At 41.1% G+C, this 24,644-nt stretch overlaps 2 protein-coding genes across 3 annotated transcripts; one reads left to right on the top strand and one right to left on the bottom strand.

The window, feature by feature from the left end:
• The first annotated feature begins 643 nt into the window (after positions 1–643).
• On the top strand, positions 644–13,661 carry atl1 (atlastin GTPase 1). 2 transcript variants are annotated; one of them, XM_055038000.1, is made up of 14 exons: positions 644–829; positions 2,309–2,556; positions 3,782–3,916; positions 4,762–4,866; positions 5,066–5,116; positions 5,300–5,356; positions 5,548–5,640; positions 6,308–6,446; positions 7,124–7,251; positions 7,343–7,399; positions 8,412–8,483; positions 8,575–9,006; positions 10,079–10,093; positions 11,292–13,661. In XM_055038000.1, exons 1-14 carry the CDS (start codon positions 796–798, stop codon positions 11,412–11,414), a joined length of 1,689 nt encoding a protein of 562 aa, XP_054893975.1. In that variant the 5' UTR covers positions 644–795; the 3' UTR covers positions 11,415–13,661. The 2 variants fall into 2 exon arrangements, with proteins under 2 accessions (XP_054893975.1, XP_054893974.1); XM_055037999.1 differs by having other exon boundaries at positions 644–835.
• A 1,269-nt stretch (positions 13,662–14,930) lies between these two features.
• On the bottom strand, positions 14,931–24,247 carry sav1 (salvador family WW domain containing protein 1). Its single transcript, XM_055038002.1, has 5 exons — positions 23,956–24,247; positions 22,722–23,189; positions 17,469–17,739; positions 16,708–16,854; positions 14,931–15,754 (listed from the first exon to the last, which is right to left on the bottom strand). Exons 1-5 carry the CDS (start codon positions 24,047–24,049, stop codon positions 15,520–15,522), a joined length of 1,215 nt encoding a protein of 404 aa, XP_054893977.1. The 5' UTR covers positions 24,050–24,247; the 3' UTR covers positions 14,931–15,519.
• Positions 24,248–24,644: the final 397 nt, after the last annotated feature.

Raw genomic sequence — 24,644 nt, 5'->3', positions numbered from 1 at the left:
AATAAATTTAATCTTTTTTTACAAGACATATTAGTTGTTTTTGTAGTTTAGTTTACAGTCAGTCGTTCAATTTCGTCCATCACCACTTTCATTTCGGACCTATAGACGGAGCTTTTTGTAACTACGCACGGTAGTTTGTTATGCAAGGACAAAAGTGTCAATTGAAATCCATATGAAAAAAATTTAGTACGTCGATAGTCATAATAATTCTCAATGCTCACATCCAGTTAACATTTATTTATGACTTTGTGTCGCATGCTATTTATTATTGGTCCAGATGTAGCAGATTCGTTTTGATGAAACTGAAATGACTGTGAAAACCACAAAGGGATTAAATGACGAAATAAGAAGTACCTTTCCCTTTTCCTATCGCATAAAAAACTCCGTAATGTCCCTGAAGGCAGCATGGGTTCCAATATTTGGGCAATGTCGCCACCTACCGACAAAAATATAAACTGCACGGACAGTTTAAAAAAAATGTTCACCACTGCAAAGCTAATATTCGACCTTTTTTTTTTTTTTTTTTTTTAATAACTGAGGCATTTGCACATACTGTACACTTTGTGCGCAGTTTTAATCAGGCTCCATTCGCCACTCAGTGCTGGGACAACGGACTGCAGCGCCCTCTGGCGACGAGATCAGCGTCTCACGCGGTGAATAAAAGCACCATCATCCTCCCGCAACAGGAACGTCGTTGTGCTGGAGATAAGGGCATCCTCCCAGCTCTGCACGCTCATGACTACCGACTAGGGCCGCTCATTTACGCTTCGAGCCGGGCGACAACAGGACCGCATCATGGTGAAACACCGTCCCGAGAGAGACAGCTGGGGTGAGTGTACGTACAAAAAAAAAAAAAACATGTTCACATGTCACACAAAGGGTGGAAACGATGCAGCGCTCTGGGTGTCATAAGCTCCGGTTTGTTTTCGTTTTCGGGACACTGAGACCAAAAGCTGCTCCGTGCTCCGGCGTCTGCACCTTGTTGGTCTGGAAGGAAACGCGGTGCTGCAGTCGACCTCTGCAGAAACAAGGAGACCCGTTCATTTTAAAAAATATATATATATTACCATTACAGAGATGAAATGCGGTGATTGGTTGACAGGAAGCGCTCTGCTGGGACAGCTTAGGCCTCTGCAGGCCCAAAAATCACAGTTTAATTCACAATGTTGACAGTTACTGTTTGATTTTGTTGTTGCTGCTGAAGCTGTGCGATGCCTTTGAGGTAAAATGGATGCGATCCTGCATCAGAAACTCCCAAATCTGCTATTATCAGGGGTGTAGTGGTTGCCAGCATCCACCTCTGACATCACTTTAGAGTCCAAGCAGCTTGTGAGGGGGTTGTGGGGGAGGCCTGTGTGAGAAACGAGGGGGAAAGATGAAAATCTGCTGCTGCTGTTTGCCATCAGAGTTGAGCCGCTCTGACCCACTTAATTCGGCTTCTGACGTCTTAAGCAGTTTTGAAGGCAGTGGCAGGATCAGGTCGTCTGCTGGGCCTGGGAGGAGGCCCCTGCAGTGGGAAACCGAAGCGGAAGAACGGTTGCTCGGATCAAGTTGTTCTATGTTGCGTCTTCTGACACGACCCGAAACGCTGCCTGCTCCCAGAGCTTCACGGGAGCTAGACTTTAATTTCAAGTCACTTTCTGGAAGACGACATCACATTTTCCTAAAGCGCAGGCCGGGTGGTTGTGGTAGATAGCTACAGTGTCTTCCTTCCTACAATAGACCAAAAAAAAAAAATAGTGATGCATATTTTGTGTTTATTATTTTTAATGTATAAAGTTCAGAAAAAATGTTGTGTCCGCATTGTATTGAGCTCCCTTTACTCTGCTACACATAAATAAAATGAAATGAATTTGTTTGTAAACAGAGTGCAGTGTTTAAAAAAAACAGGTTAGCTCCTTAGTTTGGAATGGTAAAGTCCAAATTGTATTGCCATTAATAATCTCAGATATGTTGTTTTTAAGAGATGCTTCCTATCCAAGCTGTTTGAGTTATTTAAGAAGCATGGATCGTCTGCAAATATGTCAGCTTCTTTGCTGCTCGGAAACACTCAGAGCTGCTGCTCGGAAACCTTTTAGCCCACATGATCTCATTGAGCTCCGACAGATTGGACGGACGCAGTGGACTGATTCAGTATAATGAATATCATCGCTTGCAAAAACGGGGGTTTGTCTTTCCTGCCTTCTCTCTTAATGGACGGCCAGATCTTTCACAGCGGGCGGAAACTGCTGGCTCCTCTAACAGTTTCACAGCGACGCCTTCTGGTCGCCTCGTCGCGTTGAGCTCACGCCCCCGATTTGTCCTTCAGGGTCCCTGAGCGACAAAAATGTCTACGAGTGGAGCTCCGAGGAGGAGCCGGACGGACGAGCCCGGCCCATCCAGGTGCTGCTGGTCAAAGACGACCACACCTTCGAGCTGGACGAGGCGGCGCTGAGTCGGATCCTGCTGTCCGAGGAGGTCAGGGACCGCGAGGTGGTGGCCATCTCCGTGGCGGGAGCTTTCCGCAAGGGCAAGTCCTTCCTCATGGACTTCATGCTGCGCTACATGTACAACCATGTAAGTGCGTGTGACTCCTTGTTGAAGCGGTTAGAGGAAGTGTGTTAAAATAAATTCTGGCCTATCGAGGTTTACAATGCCGTTATGTCATAGTAAAGGTAGCACCCCTAACAGGGGTGGTATTATGTAAAATTGATGCTATAATGTTATTCCTTTCTCAAAAACATACCTGGAGTGTTGCTTTGAGTTTTTCATGCATGTTTGAGAAATCCCTGAATCTCCTGTAGCCACCATTCAGCTGTGCAAAACGCCTGGGGGGACCTAGCTCCGCCTTTGAGACAAAGCTCCTCCTCCTCTATCAGTCCTCACACTCAGTTCCTTCAGACTAGCCAGCAGCAATTAGCAGACACCTGGAGGAACTGCGCATCTGCTGAGCTGTAAAGAGAAACTTTTCAGTGAATCGCTGGTGAAAAATAAAAAAACTAAAAACATAGCTGAAGGGCTAATAGGGGCAGAGATTCAGAGAGAACATGAGTTTTTAAAGAGACAGAGGCTCAATTTCCAGGAATTAAATTAAATAAAAAAAGTAAATTCAGTCATATTTGATGTATATCACATTCTTCTCAACTTCCGAAGTTAAAAACGTTACTTGATTATGCAACCAAAAAAATAAATACTACTGCGCCTTTGGACTTTTTAACATTTTCTCAAAGCACAAGCACAAACTTTAAAGTGTTTCATTTGGTTTTTATATGACAAACCAACAAAAAGTGGTGGAAAAAATTTGACGAGGACTAAAACAGATTCCGGGATTTCCTTCCAGAAAAGTGTGGCCTGCATCTGTAGGCCACACGAATGCAGGTCGGAAGCATCATGCTGTGAGGACGCTCGTCTTTAAGCTTTTAGAACCGTTAGATAGCGACATTTCCCAATTTTAATTTAAAAAGAAAAATTTGAATGTTTTGTCAGATTTTCTATGCATTGGTTTATCATATAAAATTCCAACAAAATAGACTGAAATCTATATAATGTAGCAAAATGTAGAAAACTCAAAATGTATTTGTTCTCTGGATATTGTGCTGTTTAGAGTGTATCCAATACTTATAGCCTCACCAGTCGTACAGGTACAATCTGTTCTTTTCCATTGTTCATTCCCAGTCTAGTTTATAATTTAGCTGCACATAAACTTTGTTTTGTTGCAATCTTTCCTAATTGAAACAGCATGCCACTTGTCAGCAGATCAAGCATCAGTCTGACTAATAAATTGCCACACTCTGTTGCCCAGGCGTCTGAAAACTGGCTCGGAGATGCGAGCGAGCCGCTGACCGGCTTCTCCTGGAGAGGGGGCTCAGAGAGGGAGACCACCGGGATCCAAATCTGGAGCGAGGTCTTCCTGGTGGACAAACCAGACGGAAGCAAGGTCAGAGTAAACTCCTCGACAAAACAACAAGGGACAAGCAGAGACGACCGTGGCAACATTTGTACAAATCCTTCAAATAAATTCATTTTTACTGCAGTAGCATAATGGCACACTGGGGAAAAAGAAAAGGCTTTTTAATGTGAGTGCGTGAATTCGGTGGGGAACTGAATCAGACATTGAAGACGCCTCTAATTAGTAAATCCTGACTTTCCCTGGGGAATAAATTATGACGTGACAGGGACCCATATTTTTCTCGCTAATCAGTAGGATGATAAGGGAGGTAAGGAAAAAAAAAAAGTGCTGCAGCACAGATTGGTTTACCAAGTCTCCCTAACAACCATTAGACTCCGCTACGTGCTGACGCCTGTTTGTGTCCTACCTTCACATGTGGAGTTTACTGAACTCTTCTGGCCGTTTAAGTCGGACTTCGTGCTTTGGTCAAATGAGACGAAGGGTGAGCAACAACCTCTGAAGGTGGGTCAAGTATGACACGAAGGATGACTGGGGGAAAAGCATCACACGCCTACTGTTAGGAGCGATGAAAGACCTGTGATGCTGTGGGTTAGAAAATCAGGCCGTAGTGTCCAACATCAACGTCTGACCTCACCAATGCTTTCCTAGAAAAATGGTCAACTCTTCCCACAAGAGTTTGGATAGGATAGTTATTCCTCATGGACGACATTGGACTTTCTAAAGTTTTCTATTGAGATCTTAGAACTGCAAGAATAAAGTAATTTATTTGAAGGTTTTTTTTGGGGGGGAGGTTTTTTTTTCTCACATCTGTGACCGTAGAAAACATTCAGACACACAAACGGGTGAGTTTCTTTTCGTGTCCGATGACGCAGGTCGCCGTGTTGCTGATGGACACGCAGGGCACGTTTGACAGCCAATCCACGCTGAGGGACTCGGCCACTGTGTTCGCCCTGAGCACCATGATCAGCTCCATGCAGGTACCACAGTTTAGTGCCGCATGAGTGCACCGGTTGGCCGGAGAGGTTTGCAGGTCCATAGGAAGCAGCTGAACAACTGTACCCTGAATTTAAGAAGAAAAAAGAAAAACCTCCTCCTGTTTGTCTCTCTTACTCTGACACGACAACATTTAAAAATATCCTCAGCATGTCAGTATTGTAAGGAAACTGTCTCTTCTAGGTTTACAATATATCACAGAATGTACAAGAGGACGACCTCCAGCACTTGCAGGTAAAAAAAAAACACTTGCTTTGTATTCCAAAGCAAGTTTTGGAATACATTACCATTCAAAAACTAGCATTTCTATTGAAATTGAGTGTCAGCATGGTTTATCATCAAGTACACTATTATTGCTAACTTAAAGTGTGGAGCTGAAATCCAGTATTTCATCAGCGATGATGTTTGTTCTTTCAGCTTTTCACTGAGTATGGAAGACTAGCGATGGAGGAGACGTTCCTCAAACCTTTCCAGGTATTAAACAGGTTTCCAATTAAGTGCTGCTTTAAAACAAATCCACACTAAATCAAAAAATGTTTTTTTTTCCTTTTGGATTTGAAGCCATAATTTAGATGCTACACGTTAAAACAAAGTTGAAAGAGAACGGCCGTTTTAAACAGGACCCTATTGTGCAGAGCTACATACAGGTTTGTTATCTGTTCCAGTCCCTGATTTTCCTGGTTCGGGACTGGAGTTTTCCATATGAGTTTCCTTACGGACAGGAGGGGGGCATGAAGTTCCTCGAGAAGCGACTGAAGGTCAGTCGCTTCTGATTCCACAGTCCTAATTGCAAACGTACAATAAATTAGAATATCATCATAAGGTTCACTTATTTCAGTCATTTATTCAGGAATCGAAACATGTATTTTTCTCAATTATGTTGATTAAAACATACAGGGAATTAAAAATATATATATATATTTTTCTGTTAATTTATATTTAAAATAAATAGATACATAAAAAATAGTATGGCTCAAATATTATGTGACAGTCCATGTTATGGCCGATGAAGTCTCTCCATGAAGTCTGTTGCTCAACAAAATGTCACAGACATCCTAAACAATGAGGGCAATCTGCCGCTTACACATTACAGGAAAGTTAAGTGGAAGGAAAAAGTACAGTACAAAACCTTGCACCAGCAGCAAGGCTATCAGCAGCCATGACAGGATTTTTTTTTTCCCCATTATAAATTCTTTTAGGAAATATTTAGGTTTTCTTAGAAATAACTTTGAAAATGATTAGAAATGAACTCTTGAGCTTGTTCACTGTGATTGGAATGAGGCTGTTTGGTTTAGAGTGAAATGAATTCCAGAAATAAATGATCTTTTTGATAACATTCTACTTCATTGAGATGAGCTCGTCGCTGTTATAAGGTTAGGCTAATTAAATCGACCGTAGAACCAGAACCGTGTGCTTCTGCTGCAGATTTCAGAGAACCAGCACGAGGAGCTCCAGAACGTGCGAAAACACATCCACTCCTGCTTCACCAACATCTCCTCCTTCCTGATGCCTCACCCCGGCCTCAAAGTGGCCACCAACCCTCACTTTGACGGAAGAATTAAAGGTACATCAGCCTTTTTTATTTTTATTTTTATAGGGACAATGCAACCAGATAAACCGGCTGCTCCATTTCTTTCTTTTTTGGAAACGGCAGATCGGTCGATATTTGCGGTCGTCATCTCACTGTTGACGACTTAGCGACTTTGTTGTGTTTATCGACATTTTAGAAAAAAAAAAATGGTCTCACCAGTTTAGGTTTTTTAAAAATCGGTGATCGGCCAGGAGATTTCAACTGGTGCATCCCAGCGTGGAAGATGACTGCATGACACGTTTCATCACTGGGACAAAAACAAATGTAGACTTTGAACTCAGCATTTTTGCTTTTTATGTTCTTAAAATTTTGATTTTAATCTCTGACTTTAGGTTTTAAAATAGATTAAGAAATACATTCGTAAAAAAGCCCCGTGGCCCTTTAAATATTACGACAAATTGTTTGCGACTCTTGGAGGAGTCGTCAGTGAGGCATTCGGGTGTTTTTGGTGGGAAAGGTTTCACCACTGTTCCACGTTTTCATTTTTCTTCTTTAATAACGCAGTGAATTATACTTCAACACAGCTGAAACTTTCCTTCCTACACACAGGACGATAAATCCAGCGCGACATTTTCACATGTCCAAAATAAAATGCTGAAACAAATGAAACTCTTCCCAGATTATAACACAAACGGTTGGTTCTTCTCCAGAGATCGACAACGAGTTCATCAACAACCTGAAGATCCTGGTGCCCTGGATCCTCAGCCCCCGCAACATCGACGTGAAGGAGATCAACGGCAGCAAGATCACCTGCAGAGGCCTGCTGGAGTACTTCAAGGTCAGAACCGGTCGAGCGAATATGAGAGCATATCGTTTAGGATTTCATGCACCAAACGTTTCCTGACCTCCAATGTCTTGATGTGCTTCAGGCATACATTAAGATATACCAGGGTGAGGAGTTGCCGCATCCAAAGTCAATGCTGCAGGTACTTTTCAACTCGCCTGTGTTGTCTGACTGTGGAGGTCTGAGGCCTGCGCAGTTGAGAGAGACCTTTTGACATCAGTCCAAGTGACATCAGACATCAAACCTGTTTAGAGCCGCAAATGTTTCACCATCTTTTGAAGAAAAAAAAAGGCTGGTTGCAATTTTTGACAAAAGCGAGCAAAAGAAAATGTTTAAAAAACCATTTTTTCTATCTTTCTTTGTGTTTTCGATTTAAAAATAAAACAACGTTTTTGCAATTAAGTGGATATATGCTTTTTTTCTTTTTTTATTTGCTATAGGATGTTGATAAACACTATGAAAACGCCATTAAAAATTATTTATGTGATTTTCTCTAAACCACAGATATTTCAAACTCAAGGCCAGCGGGCCAAATGTGGTCCACCATATCTAGGCTTTGCGGCCCTCTAGTTGTTAGATAGACCGTCGAGGTAACACTTTTGTGCTTAAATATTTTTCAAATGAATCAAATCATTTCTTATTTGTATAGTGTGAAATTACATCAGTATGAAAAGATGTTTAATGTTGTTGAATTTCAAATCCATAGACGATATTTTAATAGGTAGTTTTATCTAAACATTCTGCCACAACCAGCCCTTTAAGGACTTTAAGTAACTTGACGCAATAAAAGTCACTTTTGCTCTGAAGTCTATACTTCATGTCTGCAAGTCAGAATTTCGAAGTTCTGATTTTGAAAATGTACAACATTTTCAGCATAGTTAAAAATGTTTAAAGTGAAGTTGAAAGAAAATATTACCAGTTGTCCTACAGTCAGCATGTCATGGGAAATTGGGGCAATTATTACAATGAAAACATGTATTTGATATTATGTCTATATTTGAGGAAAAAAATCCTTAAATATTTAAGGTTATTTAAGGAAATCACCGGTCATGTTCTCCATATTTTCTGTGTTTAACCGTTTTTTTGTTTTCTCCTGGATTTATTGAATTGCGGCTCATCTCGTGTTTCACTGTGAAATCTGTGTTTTCATTCAGGCCACAGCAGAAGCCAACAACTTAGCAGCGGTCGCAGCGGCGAAGGATCTGTACAACAAAAAAATGGAGGAGGTCGGTGGAGACGAGCGGCCTGAGGAAAAGCGAGCGCTCAATTCCCGACTTGCCTTTCCCGTTAACCCCCAACCCCTTCGTCTCCGCGCAGGTCTGCGGGGGCGACCGGCCCTTCCTGGCCCCCAGCGAGCTGCAGAACCGACACGGGGCCATCCGGGAGGAGGCCCTGCAGCTCTTCCGCGGCGTCAAGAAGATGGGCGGCGAGGAGTTCAGCCGCCGCTACCTGCAGCAGCTGGAGGGCGAGATCGACGAGGTGTTCGTCCAGTACATCAAGCACAACGACTCCAAGAACATTTTCCACGCCGCGCGCACGCCGGCCACGCTCTTCGTGGTCATCTTCGTCATGTACGTGGCGGCGGGCATCACGGGCTTTGTGGGCGTGGACATCATCGCCAGCCTGTGCAACATGATCCTGGGCCTGGCGCTGATCACGCTCTGCACCTGGGCCTACATTCGCTACTCCGGGGAGTACAGGGAACTGGGCGCCGTCATCGACCAGGTGGCCGGGGCGCTTTGGGACCAGGTAGGTGAAACTCGCACCTCTAAGCAGTGCCGGATCTACGAGGATGTGGGAACCCGTTTTGGTGGCCCGTCCACTGAAGGAACTGCTCCTTTCTGTTGCAGTGAATTAATAGGTAGTTCTGTACATAATTGGGTAAGAACTGGTGATGACAGCTGGTGATGGTAGATTTAATATGTTGTATGTTGTTCCCCCCAAAAAATTAGTATCACTTTATCATTTTAAATACTTGAGTACTGCTTATGTTCATATTGGACTCTTAAATGAAGTGTAAAGTCAGCAAAACACGCATTTATTAAAAAAATAATAATAATAATCTGTTCCCCTAAAAAATGGAGCCCTGGGCTGCTGCCTCTTTCTAAAGACTGGCCATTGTCTAAGCTACATTTTTACTAAACAATTCCCAATCAAAATGTGTTGATTTCTCCATATTGATCCAATTTGTGATCAAAGACTTAAAAAGAAAAACCCAACAAAACAAAGAGTCATATTTTAAGTGGCATTTCCACCGAGACATTTGTTGTGTTCTGCCAAGGAATGAAATTATAGGTTCTGCAGTTCATTCATTTGTGGTCAGCAAAAAAAAAGAGAAAAAAAAAAAGATCCAAACTCCTCAGCAAACATACGGCTTGTAGCCACTAGGTGGCAGTAAATCATACATTGGGTTCAGTGCACAGTTTCTGTGCGAATGGTAAAAAGGAAGGATGGAAATAAAGAAACAACACAAGGAAGGGAAGGGGTGGAACGACGCAAGGAAAGTGATCAAGTGAGAAAGGAATGACAGGAAGGAAAAGGAAGAGAAGGAAAGTTGAAAGGGTACAAGCAAGGATTGAAAGGAAGGACAAGTGAGAAGAGAGAAAGAGAAAGGAAAAAAGGAAGGAGGAGAGGAATACTTAGACAATAAGAAAGGGAATAAAGTCTGAAAATACTGATATCGTTCCATACGGTCATTTTCCTTTTTTATATTTTACGACCAGGTTAAGTTCCTCTTCATTGTTGCTAATTAATCTGTGTTTTAGTCGTGTATCCTGTCCACTTACTTCACGTGTGTTTGTTTCTCTTAACGCTTCTACAGGGGAGCACGAACGAGGTGAGTTTTCCCGACGAGCCAGGAGAGCTAAAGCATCCGCTCACCAAACGACGACTTGCGTTTGTGTCTGCTATTTTTTGTTTGTTTGTTTGTTTCTAAATTAGTGTAGGTACTTGAGTCCTTTCTTGTTGCTCTGTAAGCATGTCTTGCCTTGTGCAGTAATGCCACATGCCACAGGAGGCATGAGGCAGGTTTTCTCACTCCGACGAAGAAATTGGGGAAAACGAAAATGACGAGTGGTCATCACATGTTTCACGTGCAAAAAAATGTAACTTTTACTCAGATGCCACTGAATAAAATCGATACAATAGATTTTTCATTCTGACAATGACAAATGGTGGTTGTAGCATTATGCGGCGGGGATTTCCTAGAAGGAAACGTGCAAAAAGCTGCAAAAAAATAAAAAAATAAAAAATAGAATCTGGGGTGGAAGATAAATGACCGAAAACATCCAGTCGATGGTTTATATCAAAGCTTATTCATGTATTAGAATGGTCTAGTCAAAGGCCAGACCTGAATCTAATTAGCTATTTAATTGATCCGACTGGTTTTGGAAAATTATACAAAAAAGTCAGTTTCTTGCTGTGGTTGTGATGACCAATGATGCAAATAAATAAAAAAAAATAAGACAAAGACATTTAAGGTTGTGAGATCAAAACGTTAAAAGGTTAAACGGGGTGAGAATTCCTGAACACACTTGAAACCAAATTGGACAATAAATAATCCCAGAAATGATTTCAATGAACATTAATACTGTCAATGTGAGACTATTTTCAACGAGTGCATTGATAAAGGCAGAATAATAAAACTAATAAAAGTAAATTGTAATTTCCAAATAACACAAAACATTTTAAATATCTGAAGTAATTATAACTGGACGAGTGACTAAAATTGATTATGAAGGCTCAACAAAACTAAATGTTCCTTCAAAACGTAGAAATTATTTGGACCCAGACAGGAAAGTGCCAACCAAGACTTTTGTAAAATAGTGTGCAAACTAAACACTTCCAAACGTTCAGTGCCTCTCAAAATGGCGGCTCTTCAGTGACACTGAAAGGCAGCATCTCTATCCCACACACCAGCCACGCAAATGGGAATCATGGCTCCCATCTTTAAGTCGCTGCTCATGCCACTCGCTCTCCTGTCGGCTGTTTCTGAGTGAAACCACAAGTCCTGACTGTTCCTTTACCTTTCCCAGGCTCTGCACAAGCTGTACAATGTAGCGGCCAATCACCGGCACCTGTACCACCACGCTTTCCCCGGAGCGCACGCGGACGCCGCTGCCGCCGCCGAGGAGGAGCGGGACAAGAAGAAGGACTGATGACGACGCAGCAGGGACTCTCTTCTTCTTTTTTTGTTTTTTTGTTTGTTTGGGGTGGACACCACCACCCGTCGGGCACTTCTTTACTCTGACGTCGGCTCCAACAAATCCAAGTCGCTACTTACAAGGTTCACGCATCAGAAACGTCGGAGCGCCGCCGCGGTGAGCGTCGGCCGCCGCGCGGGCGCCAGTTCTTCTTGCACCGTCGTCTTTCACCTTTTCGTCTCTGGGCACTCAGCTGGAGGAGACCTCAGAGTCTGCTGTTTATTTCATATCACACAACATTTCCTCAGTCGTTTTGATGCCGGGGCATTTCTTCTTCTACTCCTTCCTCTCCTCCTTCTTCTTCTACTCTTTCTTCTTCTTCTTCCCCTCCAAGGTGTTGCCCACTATGTTGAAATAACCACTCGTGACAAACGTTCTTTAGGGTCTCGTGCTGTTTATATCCAAGATCTGCAAAAGGCCAAATTATGTACAGTGTGTTGAACAATGAAGCAGCATTATCTGCATGTTGATGTTTCTCATCTTTAAGCTCAGAATTCAGGTACACTTTTTAAAAATATATATCTATATGTTTTAACGGTTGTGACAAAGTGGTGTTGTGCCATAAAATGTAAACGTTTTGTCTTTATTTTTATTTATTTATTTATTTACTTTACATCTGCGTCAGCCCGGGTAAATGCAGACACACGAAGGCGCGGTTGGAGTTGGAGGCAAACGCAGTGCCTTGCAGCTTTCGGTTGCGTTGGAACCACAAACCTTCGATGTATTTGATTGGGACTTTCTGCCATTTTCTACCATTCTGCTGCATTCCCCCTCCGTTCCCTCTTTTCCTGGCAGCCCCCATCAGCTTGGATGAAGAGCATTTGTGAAGATCGGGTTTTTTTTTAATTTGCCACACCGATTCTCAAACGCACCGAGCAATGACTTTGACTAGGCCCCTCGTTACGCTATTGTGTTGAGTAGCTGACCTGCTAAAAGGTGAAATTCAGTTTCCAGTCGTATAGATTCTGTTGAGATTTTCTCATAACAGAATCTCATAAAAACATTTTTTTGTTTTTATTTATTTTATTGAGTTGAATCAACTCTAAGCAACCTGCTGGAGAAAAGCATCCCCACAGCATGACGTTGCCACTGAACCTTTGCATAATTCACCACAATATTTCCTGTTGAGTGAAAACATTTGAACTTTTAGTGCACTACTTGCCATATGTGTTTATTAGCTGGTTGTGTTTCATTTGCATAAGATGCAACATTTTCCTCCCACTTTCAGACACTTGGGACACTTTTTGGGATTCTGTCATGGAGAAACATTGAAGAACGTGGCTGTAAGACGGGACAAAAAGCAGGAAGGTTTCAGGCGGAAGCTTTTCCGAGGCACTGTTTGTTTGACAAAGCTCCAAGAGACGTCGAGGCGTTACAGTGCAGCATCAGTTTCAAGTTCCCAGATCACGACTGGCATCGTCACCTCATCTTTTTTTTTGGTTCTGCTTGCAGCTTTGCATTTGTGCAGCGTCTCTCCTTCATCCCAATGCCTGTGTGTTTGGCCTTTGAAGTCGAAAGGTCGCGCACGTGTGTGTGTGTGTGTGTGCGTTCAGCTTCTATCGTGACAAAGAGGAGGCCGACGGACCCATTGTTCTGTCTCTCGCTGAATGTTCCAGCAAATCCCAGGAATGTAGCCGTCCTGCGCCCGCTGGAGGAGTGGAAGCTGGGTGCTGCCGGGCGTGGCCACCGGCCCGGCTTTGGGAAAAGCCTCCTCATTCCAGACCTCATCCGTCATCTTGAACACGCGTAACTCGAACCCTCCGAGCGAAGAACCCATCGGTCGCGTGGCGACGAGAGAAGCTCACATTCATAAACACAAAGCTTTTGATGGTGACAGACTTTTCTCTCTTTTTGTTTGTTTGAGGCGTGTGGAGGCTTTGAGTTCACTGCTTGGTTTCTAGTCTTCCACAGGGTGTTATCAGCATCAAGGAGGCTTTCAGTCGAATCGCTTCATCTCTTGAAATCCCGTACGTCGAGTGTTTTCGGTGGTCTTTTTCACGAGTCCGAGAAGTCGTTTTGTTTGTGTGGAATGAGATGGAAACACACTTTTACCAGTTTCTTCTCCCTCCATCATCCCTCCTCTCCGCTTAAAGGCAAGTGTTAAACGAGTCGACGTCTTTCAGACTATCTGTTTGGCTTCAGCACACTGCAGAGTTAGTCACAAAGAGATAAATAAAGTTGGACCAAATTGATGAAAACAAACCTTTCAGACGTAATTTTTTTATATATATTTATATAGAATAATTTGAAGAGACTCAAGTTGAGTTTTCAAATGCAGCATCTTCTTGAAGATGGTCAGGCGCATTTGACACCTGATTAAGAAATTTATATACCTGCTATTTATTTTGGGGTGTTATTGGTTCATCTGAACAGATTGTTTTCATTTTACCTTCGGAGTAGGGTAGCCTACATTAAATTTTCTCTAATCCAAACAGTCAAAAGTACGGTATACACATAGATCAAGGAACAGCAGCAACTCCAATGCCAACAAACTAATTTCTAGAGTTGTGGGGGAAAAAATCACACAAACAAAAAAATATATACTTTAAAATACAATTTAAAACAGGAGTGAGTGCTTTGAAATTGAAGAACTTGAGTTGGTTTTGTTTTAGGATATTCGGGGTAGGATTAATGTTTTACAATAATCAGATCCACCACTTTCACAAAACAGCTGAACTGAAGTTAAGACCCTGCTTTTATCACTTCTAACTGATTTTATTCATCAATCTTATGTTTATGTTCAACTACATTCAAACCAGACATATTGTACATCCGCTTAATTGCAAAAACCAGAACTGATTTTGGAAAAGGCAAAGCAGCCCAGCATTGAGTTTCTGATTTAAACACGATTGAAAATCTGTGGACTGTGTTTACAAGTTGCCTCCATCAGAAAGTGGTCAAACATCCTGCCAGCAGCTTGCTGAAGGCTACAAAAATTATATTTCTGCAACCTGCTAAGGAACTTTAAACTTAACACTAGAAAAGCAAGAATGCATGCGAGCCTGAATGTAAAGTGAGAAAATCCACCCAATAGATTTGAACCCAGGCATCAAATCCTTGCTCTTGAAAAATGTATCGACACTTGTGAACAGGTGAAACTTTTACTGAGTTTACAAAAAAATTCTTTTTTTTTAAGTCAAGTGGATTTCAGTGCATATAAAATTATTTCGGAGCTTCTCAAACCACAAGGCTGGGAACTTGGCCTGAAGTCACTCAAAACATCCATTCCAAAAACAAAGAAAGATTCACAGCAGTTAAAAGTTTGCCAGAAAGGAGCATTTCACTGTCATTTATAGAGGATATGGTGAAATGTCCAGTAGCTTATTTTTGTTTTATTAAACACAGAAAAACAAGAACATTCCCGATTTGTCGTAATGTCATGACAGCTGAACGACAGCATCAATTGTGCTTCAAAGTTTCATAAATCACACAAACCTTTGGATTGTCTTTAGTGTACAGAACGTCAGAAAACAAGAGCAATGCATAAGTTTATTTAGTTTATGATGGTTACAAAGCAAAAGGGGAAAAAAAAATGTAGTGTTTAAATAAAAGCAGCTGCCGGTCGTTTTTTTTGCAGGAAAAAAAAAAATAGACGGTTTAGATGATGTCAGCATGATATGAGCAAAAACTGAAAAGATGATGCATTTGATTTTATTAAAGGCACAGTTTTATGATGTTTTGCAGCAAATTTCCAGACTTTCAGACTTAGTGCTTCTCAGTACTAAAAAAGAAAAAAAAAAAAATTGCACCATCATTCACGTCTCAGGTTGGTGGTTCCAAACGCCACAACAAGCAGCGTCCACCGGCGACGTCTTCATGCTGGCGTTTTTTCTCTTCGTCATTCAAAAAGTGAGCATCACTTGAGCTGATTCTCCCTCTTACTCCTGTCAGGAAGTGTCGACTTCTTGGCTGATATATTTATATATATTTGGATCGAGCAAAAAGGCACGGATGTTTTTTTTTTTATTTCGTTTTTTGGTAAGGAAGCAATTTACAAGTCAATCTCGATATCGCAGGCAAAACACGGACCGCTCCCCCAAACTGTCAGCGAAGGCGTTCCTCATGGCGCAGCAGAACTGCCGTGAAATGTTGCCGGCGCAGTGGTACGCCAGCAGCGGCTGAACCACTGCTGGCGGTGTTTGCGGGCCTCCAGCTCCGACAGCAGTTCCCGGCGGTACAACTCGTACAACTTGACGATTTGCTCCAGCTCCTTCATGAACAGCAGCTTCAGCATGCTCTGATACTTGTCCAGCTCGGCCAGCTGGAACAGCTCCCACTTCAAGATGTGGTCGTACCTGAAGAGACGAGAGGGGGGGAAAAGGAATGAAGAGTTGAAAAGTTTTAGTGCACATTGTTATGAGCGCAGGAAGGGGTGCGAATATGACAATTTGCTCAGGGTTTCTGCAGGTCTCATCAACACAAATCTAAAATTTTGAAGAACTTGAGACCGCTACAAAAGAAATTTAAAGACCTGGAATAATGACCAACGTGCAAAAGAAAAGAGTACATTCTATCGAGGAGCAGGAGTAAGACTTTTTAAACAATAAATGTAGCATTATATAGGTTGGAAACAGAAGTGAACCACTGGCAAAGAAACGTTTTCTAGCAAACTGCTGATTGTACACTTGTTCATGAAACCCAAAAAGATAAGCTAAATAAAATCTAATTTTAAAAACATTTTGTGTTTTAATATACTGCAAGTAAGCTAGCTAAGCAAGTTTGTGTTTTACTTTTGTGCAAATACGCTATCGAGCTCTAAAAGTTACATTAGTAGCTAGCAAGTCATAGAATTTAATTCATTTGTCTGGATGCAACTCAAATGTTTGCCTGACAGAAAAGAGAAAAAAAAAAATACCTGATTGATACTCCAGCCACTATAAAAATTTAAAAACTGATTAAACTTAAGGTAAATTTGATTAAAGTCGAGCTTAAATCAACTTAAAATTTACACTGATTTAAGAGCAACTTTTTCTAGTTAGACTTAAGGATTCAGATTCACTGTTACAATAAAAGACAAAAACAATTTCTGATTATTCTCAATTTTAGACTTATTATATATATATATATATTTTTACATTTTTGTTTCAATTTAGTGCAAATACGCTAATAGCAAAAAAAAAAAAAAATGGGACCAGGTTCACTATAGCAACCTAAAGAGGGGTTCAAATAAAGAACAATTGCCACCATGAACTTCAACCAGTATGCAAGTTGTGACAACAATAAGACAAGTTGGGGAGTCTGTACTCACTTGACAGGTGCGCGAGCGTACACCTGCAGCCACTCTGGGATATTAGCCGTGTGGTACGGGTTAGCCGGCACCAGCACCTGCTGCATCCTTTGTGGTTGATGGGTCACAGGGGGCGGCGGCGAAGGCGGCTGATCGTAGCGAGGCACACTGAAAAGAATAATTTTGTCATGAACAGTAAATAATTTATGGAATCACCATACTATGTTTTTGTAAAGAAGGGGCAATTATGTAAATGAAAGGTCTAAAACCCCCAAAGTATTCCAAGAAAAGGCCGTGGGTGGCAACAGGTGGTTTGATTCTTGAACGCACTTCAGACTTGATTGAAAAAGATATGCTGGAAAAATAGAAAAAAATAAATTTACACCCTCTATGTAAGGTGGTGTTAACTTAATGTGGTCTTACAAGTTCAAAAAGAGCAGTTGAGGAACAAACCCACTACTTTTTCTACAAGTAGTTTTGGATCTTATAAGGTGACATTTGAGTCAGAAAAAAACCTTTGACCAAAAAAAAAAAAAAAAAAAAAAAAAAAAAAAAAACCTAGTAGGTCCTTAATGTCTTGAATTAATGAGGGGCTCTAAAAGTTATCAAAAATAATTGCAACAACTCCAAATACTAAAATTTGTCACAGATTTAGGTTCCAAACTGACTTGAGTGTATTCTACCTACCTAAAGAGAAAAACTAAATTGATAGAACTTAATGATTTACAAAAAATTCAACATAAATGGCCATAATAGATGGAAATATGTCACTATAGGATTACCTCGGGGCACATGGATGTCGATACTGTGCTGTTTCGTTAATGTGATCCATATAATAGACGCCAAACTCAGCAGAATACACTTTCTCCCAGCCCGCAGGGAGCCCCTCCTTCTCTAGAGGGTGGCTCCAGTGTGTAGTGTTGGTGTTGTGGTCGATGTAGTACTTCCTGCCACCAACGGTCCAGTCGACAGCCCACCCGGCCGGAAGGAGGTCGTCCTCAGTGGAGAGGCTGGACAGATTCCCCAGAGACCTGGCCTGCGTTTGACCTGTGCCTGAGGAAAAGGTATATTTCCTTCTATAGCAGCAGTTACATCCGAGCAAATGTGCAATGCCGCAGGTTTCGGATAACGTTCCTTCAGGGAAAAAAAAGAGATAATTAAAAAGTGTTTTCCTGACTTGTGTGGGAAACTGTCAGTTAAAGGAAAGTGCTGTTGCTGAAAAGGTCATCTAGTGGGGCGGCTGAACATACAGCAGGGTAAGATAAGGAGGCTGAGAATCGCTGCTAAAGGCAACATGAATGCAGTTTGAATGTAAAACTGAATGCGGGCAGAGTTGTAAGTCATTTTGACTGATGTGACAAATCCTCCAACTGTGAATGTTTGAGGAATAGAAGGAAATGGGAGTGTTTTACATTTGGACAGGAAGTCAGCAGTCTCTCCCAACACTGGCCAGACGCACACAAGAACAAAATGCTAAACCTCCCAAACACTTTCTGCAAGCTGCCAGCTTCCTAAAAGCTACTTTAATTAGCTACCAGCTGCGCTGGTTAGCATCAAGGCTTTGGAACTGGCGAGCGAGCCAGGAAAGAGGCTGAAACATTCTGGAGAAGTTTGGGGAATTAAAAAGGAAATTCAGGAAAATGGGAGCTAAAGTCAGATGCATTCTGCATGAGTGACAGCAGCTGGAGCTCTCTGCCAGTCCCTGAGTGAAGGAATGGAATGCTTTTCTGCGCCAAAGAAGCGTATTCTCAGTCCTCTTTATTCACCTCATCATCATCATACCCAACTTTAGTTTTTCTTTTCTTCTTGAGATAAAGACCCACTACGCAGAGTCACAGTTATGCAACGACCACAAACATTCGATAGAGAAACAAAGCAGTGGGATAATATGAATCAGAAAGAAAGTGAAACATTTTTTTTTTGTCTGTCAGGTCCCATTCATTGTCTGAGGAAACCTGTACATTTTAGTTTTACCTTAAAGTTGCTATTCCATAAAAGTCAGATTTGTGGCGCGCAAGAAAAATGGTTTTTAAACACCTGAATGTCAATCACTGCAGCTCCTCTGTTACTTTTTGGTCCATTGCATGAAATCCCAATGAAATACATTCAAGTTTGTAGTTATAACATCATAAAATGCAAGAACAAAAATTAAAGAAGAACACTTTGGCCACTGGGATTCTAATGCATGAAGACGTTTTGTCATGGATTCACTTACTGTTGACACATAAATCAACTTCAAAATCAATTCCTGGCTTCTTACCATGAACTGGCAGTCAGAAGGGGAAATCTAATTAGATGTTTCTTTTTTTTTTTTAAAGGGGCAGTATTATCTAAATAATTTTTTGTTAGCTTTACATCATGTTAAAAGGTTATTCCTTAATCAAAAACATACCTGCTGGTTCGGGTGTTAAAGACATGCTTGCAGCACCGTTGGACCTCTCCAATCGGGGTTGCTTAGATGTTTGCTTTCACCAAGCGCCTTTTCCACTCAGCTCCTTCAGTCCAGCAGCTGCAGCATTTAGGAAACACCTGGTGCATCTGCACAGCTGCTGAGCTCATCACATTAATGACTTCTTCTTCTTCTTCTATTGCGTTTTCTGGCAGTTTACAAACTTTGTGCGTTACCGCCGTCAACTACCAGACGAAGATGTAATTCAGAAATTCATTTTTTTTCCCAATACATCTTCGAATCTTAAAATAACTAAATTACACACAGACTTATACACTCACACACACACACATTAAATCCTCTCAGCTAATTTTGTATCTTTTAAATATTTAATAAGTGCTTGAATTATATCATGTGATTGATGCGTCCCTAAAAAATTAGACGTACTTACTGAAATTATCCTCCCCAATTCTTTCCTCTCTTTTATATATTTTCTACAATAAATCAACACATGTTCCACCCCTTCTGTTTCCCCGCAATAAAACCGATCACCTGATGGATTATTTTTAAACCACTATTTAAACTAGCATGCCCAATCCTCAAATCACACAAACTACTTCTCAGTGAAACGTTTCGAAGAGCATTTGTGAACGGCTTATCGGGGAAAATGTTGCGATGACTTTAAATTGTGCAGTCAAATTTCTTTTAAGTCATCATGTTTGATAAACACAGCCTTTTTACAAACAGCTGAAGGGATCATGGTTGTATGATTATGCTATAATAAAGTGCTGGGAATACTCATAATACTGCTGCTTCAAGTGTTCATTAAATGTCCCAAAACTGGATCATTGTTTAACGATTTGTAATGACTTAATTGTTCTATCAACAAACCTGGAGTTCTTTTTGTTGTCATGATTGCTATTTGTTGCTTTGCTGATTTAAAACAAAGTTCCCGCTAATGAATTTGTATGAGTTTTACATTGATAAAACAACAACAACAACAACAAAAAAACCAATTGGCTAAAATTGAACGTGGTGGATCAAAACTAGAGGCAAACCAGAAGCTAGTATCACCCAGTAAAATCCTGAATGGTGCGGCAGGCTTGGTCATATTCTGCAACTCTGTTGCTACATGTTATTTCTCTCTTGACCCTCTCTTTCGTGTCTCGTCACGAATAGATTGAAAGTTACTGGATCCTAAAATAATAATGATAAAAAATAGTAATTATAATAACATTATTTTTATTTCCCTGTGAAATCAGAATGTAGTAGTGAATATTGGATGAGCTCTGAGTAGAGCTGCAAAATATATCAAATTGCTCCTACAAAATAGCAATTTGATATGCAAATTACTTGTCCTTAGTAAGATAGGACAAGAAAGTGTGAGGAAGACGAGGCTGTTATGCTGGGAACTCAATATTCAGCTCTTTTTCTGACCAGTGAATGCATCACACCAGTGCTGCAAAAAGATGGAGACTTTCAGCCGATAACGAGAAGCCTGAACAAAGTACAGCGAGACCACTGTTGTAGTCGGATGAAGTAACTGAGCTACATGCTAAAGGAAGATGCTAAAGGAAGATACTAAAGATGGTTTAAAACGGCAAGTCCAAATAAATTAGTAAAACGCAGTTTTTACAGAAATTCGATTCTCACCATTCAATTCTGATTAATGGCATCAAAGCTGGACTAAATATGTTTCCTATATCTTCTCATTTCCCAGTTCTTAAAGAGAAATTATGACTGGCAGCAGACATCTAAGAGCTGATCTCATACTGAAACAATGTTGTTTTTTCTTCCCTTTTTATTTTACTGGAACAAAATGAAAATAGTCGCCTTCAGTGCGGCTGCACTTCTGGTTAAGTAACACGCTGCCTTGCCTTTCATGCCACAAATATTTTGCTAACTAATTATTATCATCATCTGACATCCAGAGCAGGAGGGAGACGAGGACGAAAATGAAAAAGGACGTTAGCTGGCAGTCTGAAATTCAAACGACAAGTAAATGCTAAACGCTCCATGATCAAGACAACGTGCAAGAACACCTTACAGATTAGTGTCAAGTCAAGATGACAGCAGCTCATTTTAGAGTGACACACAAAGTGAAAAGGCTGAGAATGACGCTGCTCTTTGTTCTTACACACACATTTATTTTTGTGATATCCGCGTCAGGATGACATGCAGCTACGCAGCGATCAGAGCATTGGGAGCTATTTAAGACGGAGGTTTCTGACTGTAAATTACTAGTTTGCCAGCAGAAACTTATTGGCAAATGGAGAGTTTTTTTTTTTCCCCTCTAAATGCAGAGACTCCAACACTTGTTTGACTTCACTTCAAAAAGAGCTGTACGATACGCACAAGGCGGGTCGCATCAACAAGACGGCCACATAATAAAAGGGTTTCTGCTTTAGGATAAATGGAAAATTCCTGCAAGCTGCATACAATTTTACTCTCGGGGGTAAATTTACACTCGCAACATACTACTGTTTACAGTGTGGAGTTTACAAATAACAGAATATAATCTGGTTGAAAACATGAGCTAAAATGACTCTTTTGGATTGAAAACCAGTGGTTTGTACTCCTGTCATCTATTTCTGGTTCAAAAACCATCAGTAATATTTAAAATAGAGCACATCAGAGAGGTTACTTTGACTAAACTAGGTGTTAAGTCTCAATATAACCAGCAGGCAGGGATGCAAATCATTGATCAGTGAGTTTATTGAAAGTTGATTGAGCTTTGACAGCAGCCATTTTCTTAAAGTTTATAAAAAAGAGGGCCGACAGAAGTTTAATAACATAAAGGGTCACTTTTTTTTTTTATAACATACTTAATTTGAATAAAACTTCATTCAATTTTAATGCTATTTTGTGACAGCCGTATTAAATACTGACTGAACAAACTAAAAATTGTGGATTTCTTGAATTATTAAACTGAGGCATATTTATAAAATATAACAAAACATTAGCCTTTTAGGTTACCGAATAGAAAAATAAAACATGAATTTGTGAAACACTTAATCTGTCATGAACAAACAGATGTTCATACTGAAGTGTTTTTTTTTCCTGATCTTGTCACAGGATGAAAAAGGTACTTTTCGCTGTTCTGTTTGAAATATGAACACTTAATGGCGCTCATTCAGCTGAACTGCACAGAGCAGCCTCAGCATCTCATTCCAAAATTATTGACGTGCTAATATAACAGAAAGAAAAACCCAAACAAAGAAAAACCCAAACTGGACTCTGTTTGAACAGTTTTTCTTTCTTGCTCTGGTATGGCCCCACCATCTTTGTTTTTGTATCAACTGGTCCCACCTAAGGCCAGCCAGTGGTGCCCTCTTCTGGATGGAAGCCAAACTACCACACTAAAAGCAGATCTAAGTGGACAATGTCAGTTAATCGATCAGAACAACTTTTAATTAAATCACTGAGAATTGATTGCAAGTTGATTAACTGTTTGAAGCCCTATCAATCCTCAGACTTGAAAGCTTTGATTTCAAAGCCACAAAACCTGCCATTAAAAAAATTACATGAGTTTCTCAAATAAGACTTCCAAATGAATGTGTGCAGGTAAAATCTGTAGCCTTTCTTGAAAAATACCACTTTAGTTTATGACTTTTTAATTACTAATTAGAAAGCATTTTCCAGTTACCTGAGGGGGGTCGGTTTGGCACTGGGGAGAGGTGTTGGTGGAGATGTCTTTGGAAGTTGTGTTCATGGTATCTATAGCCTTCAGGGAAGCGCTCCTGCATTCTCCTGGGCTGACGCTGCTGCTGGTTTTCATAATAGGGTTCAGGTGGGAAGTAATACCCAGCAGCATCTCCATTCTCCGACATGGGGCTCACGTCGGTCAGGAAGGATTGCGATGAGCCGCGGTACTCGTGGGACAGGTCTCCCAGACTGCGAGGCAGGTATGGTGGCGCTGACATGCGGTGGCTCTCTCTGCGGGCCACTTCATGTGGCGACCTCTGCACGGGCGAGCGGAGGACGCTCTTGTTACGGGACACAACCGACTCCCTGCTGGTCGCCACAGAGTAGGAAGAGGGCGTCATCTCTGGCGGGGGTCCCTCTGTTCGTCTGGGAATAGTGGGTCCATGGCGGATGAATGAGGGCATAAGGTCTGCAAGACATTAACAGAGGTCAGCTGTTAATGTCAGGAGTTAGAGAGCAGGGTTCCCCCCTGTGCATTATAGGCCTGGCGCCCCACCGCCAGGCTGAACCTTTCTTGTTTATGATTTTAGGAAAAAATTTTTTTGAAAAAGCCTTTTTGTTTTCTTTTAAATGGATTGCAATATTTAACTTTTTACACAGAACCTCTAGAGCATCCCAAACTAACTTCATCCAGTTAGAAGAAAAATGTTGGTCAAATTAAAAGATTACTTCAAACCTAAAGTTAAAAACCACAACACATTAAATAATAGTAATAAAAAACAAGCTGACAGAATAAGCTTTTTTGTGACGTCTTACCCTGGCAGTATTTCTAAGCCCTCATTGACGCTCTTCTGTTTTGTCAACAGATGCTAATTAGGCATCTAAATACAAGAATAATTAGGCTTTTACATCTCTAAGGAACTTAGCTCTAGTTAAGGAGTAAAAAAGAGAGAAAACTTATCTCAATGTTGCTAAAGAAAATACAAGGTGTTATCCTTTTTCATAACATTAAGTAAATGAGCTTTTCAGTTAGCACCGGACAACTTTGTTAGCATGCTAGCTGGATAAGCATACAGTGTACATTACATTGGAAAACAGTTTATAGACCATAATGATGCGGTTAACTGTTTCCATACTCTCGCTTCAATGTGTTGGTTTTACTTTAGCTGGGTAAAGCCGGGCTCTAGTTAACGTTAGCTAGCGAGCTAGCCGCTCAGGCTACTTGTTGCGCTTACTTTTGAGGAGCGGAGACGTTTCCTTCTTCACATATTTCCCTTGTACCTCGGCTGGTTTTGACGCTTCGTTCTTACTTTTCTTTCGTGAGAGCATAACTTAAAGCTTGGTAATGTCGTCAACGAGACACTGGCAAGTCATGGCACAATCCTCCGACGCTGCTACCGTCCTCCGCTCCGTTAACAACCGGCAGAAAGTAAACATTTTCAGCTGCACCGACAGCTAGCAGCAGTTAGCCAGCTAACTGTAGCCACTGGGAGCTACTATGCTGTCGCAGCAGTCCCGTCCCAGCGCGTGTCCTCCAGCCTGGTCACACGCCCCCTGCAGGACGGTTTGAGCACAACCACTACTAGATTCCGCTACGTCGATGTGCGGCGCAATAACTAAAGTGGAAAGAAAACATTCATAAATAAAAGCCTTAAAAGTAAAATAAAAAAACTCAGATGGACTGATCAGGAAGTGTTAGTGGTATCAGAATAAAAGGAGGATGGACAATGCCTCTATTTCTGACACTATTTCTACTTCTGCATTACCAGTATGTCTGTCATAAAATCCTCAATAAAATACAATTTAGTGATTGAAGCATAAAAAAAGTGGAAAAGTTCAAGTAGTAATACTTCGACACACCACAATACCTTCTTGATCCAGTTCTGGGGCTTGTTTTTAAGTTGGCAATAATCAAAAAGTAGTT

This window comes from Poeciliopsis prolifica, unplaced genomic scaffold, assembly GCF_027474105.1.
Source record: "Poeciliopsis prolifica strain line A6 unplaced genomic scaffold, Auburn_PproV2 SCAFFOLD013, whole genome shotgun sequence".
NCBI lineage: Eukaryota > Metazoa > Chordata > Actinopteri > Cyprinodontiformes > Poeciliidae > Poeciliopsis > Poeciliopsis prolifica.
Note: the sequence above shows the minus strand (reverse complement) of the source record. Positions and strands in the feature narration are given on the sequence as shown.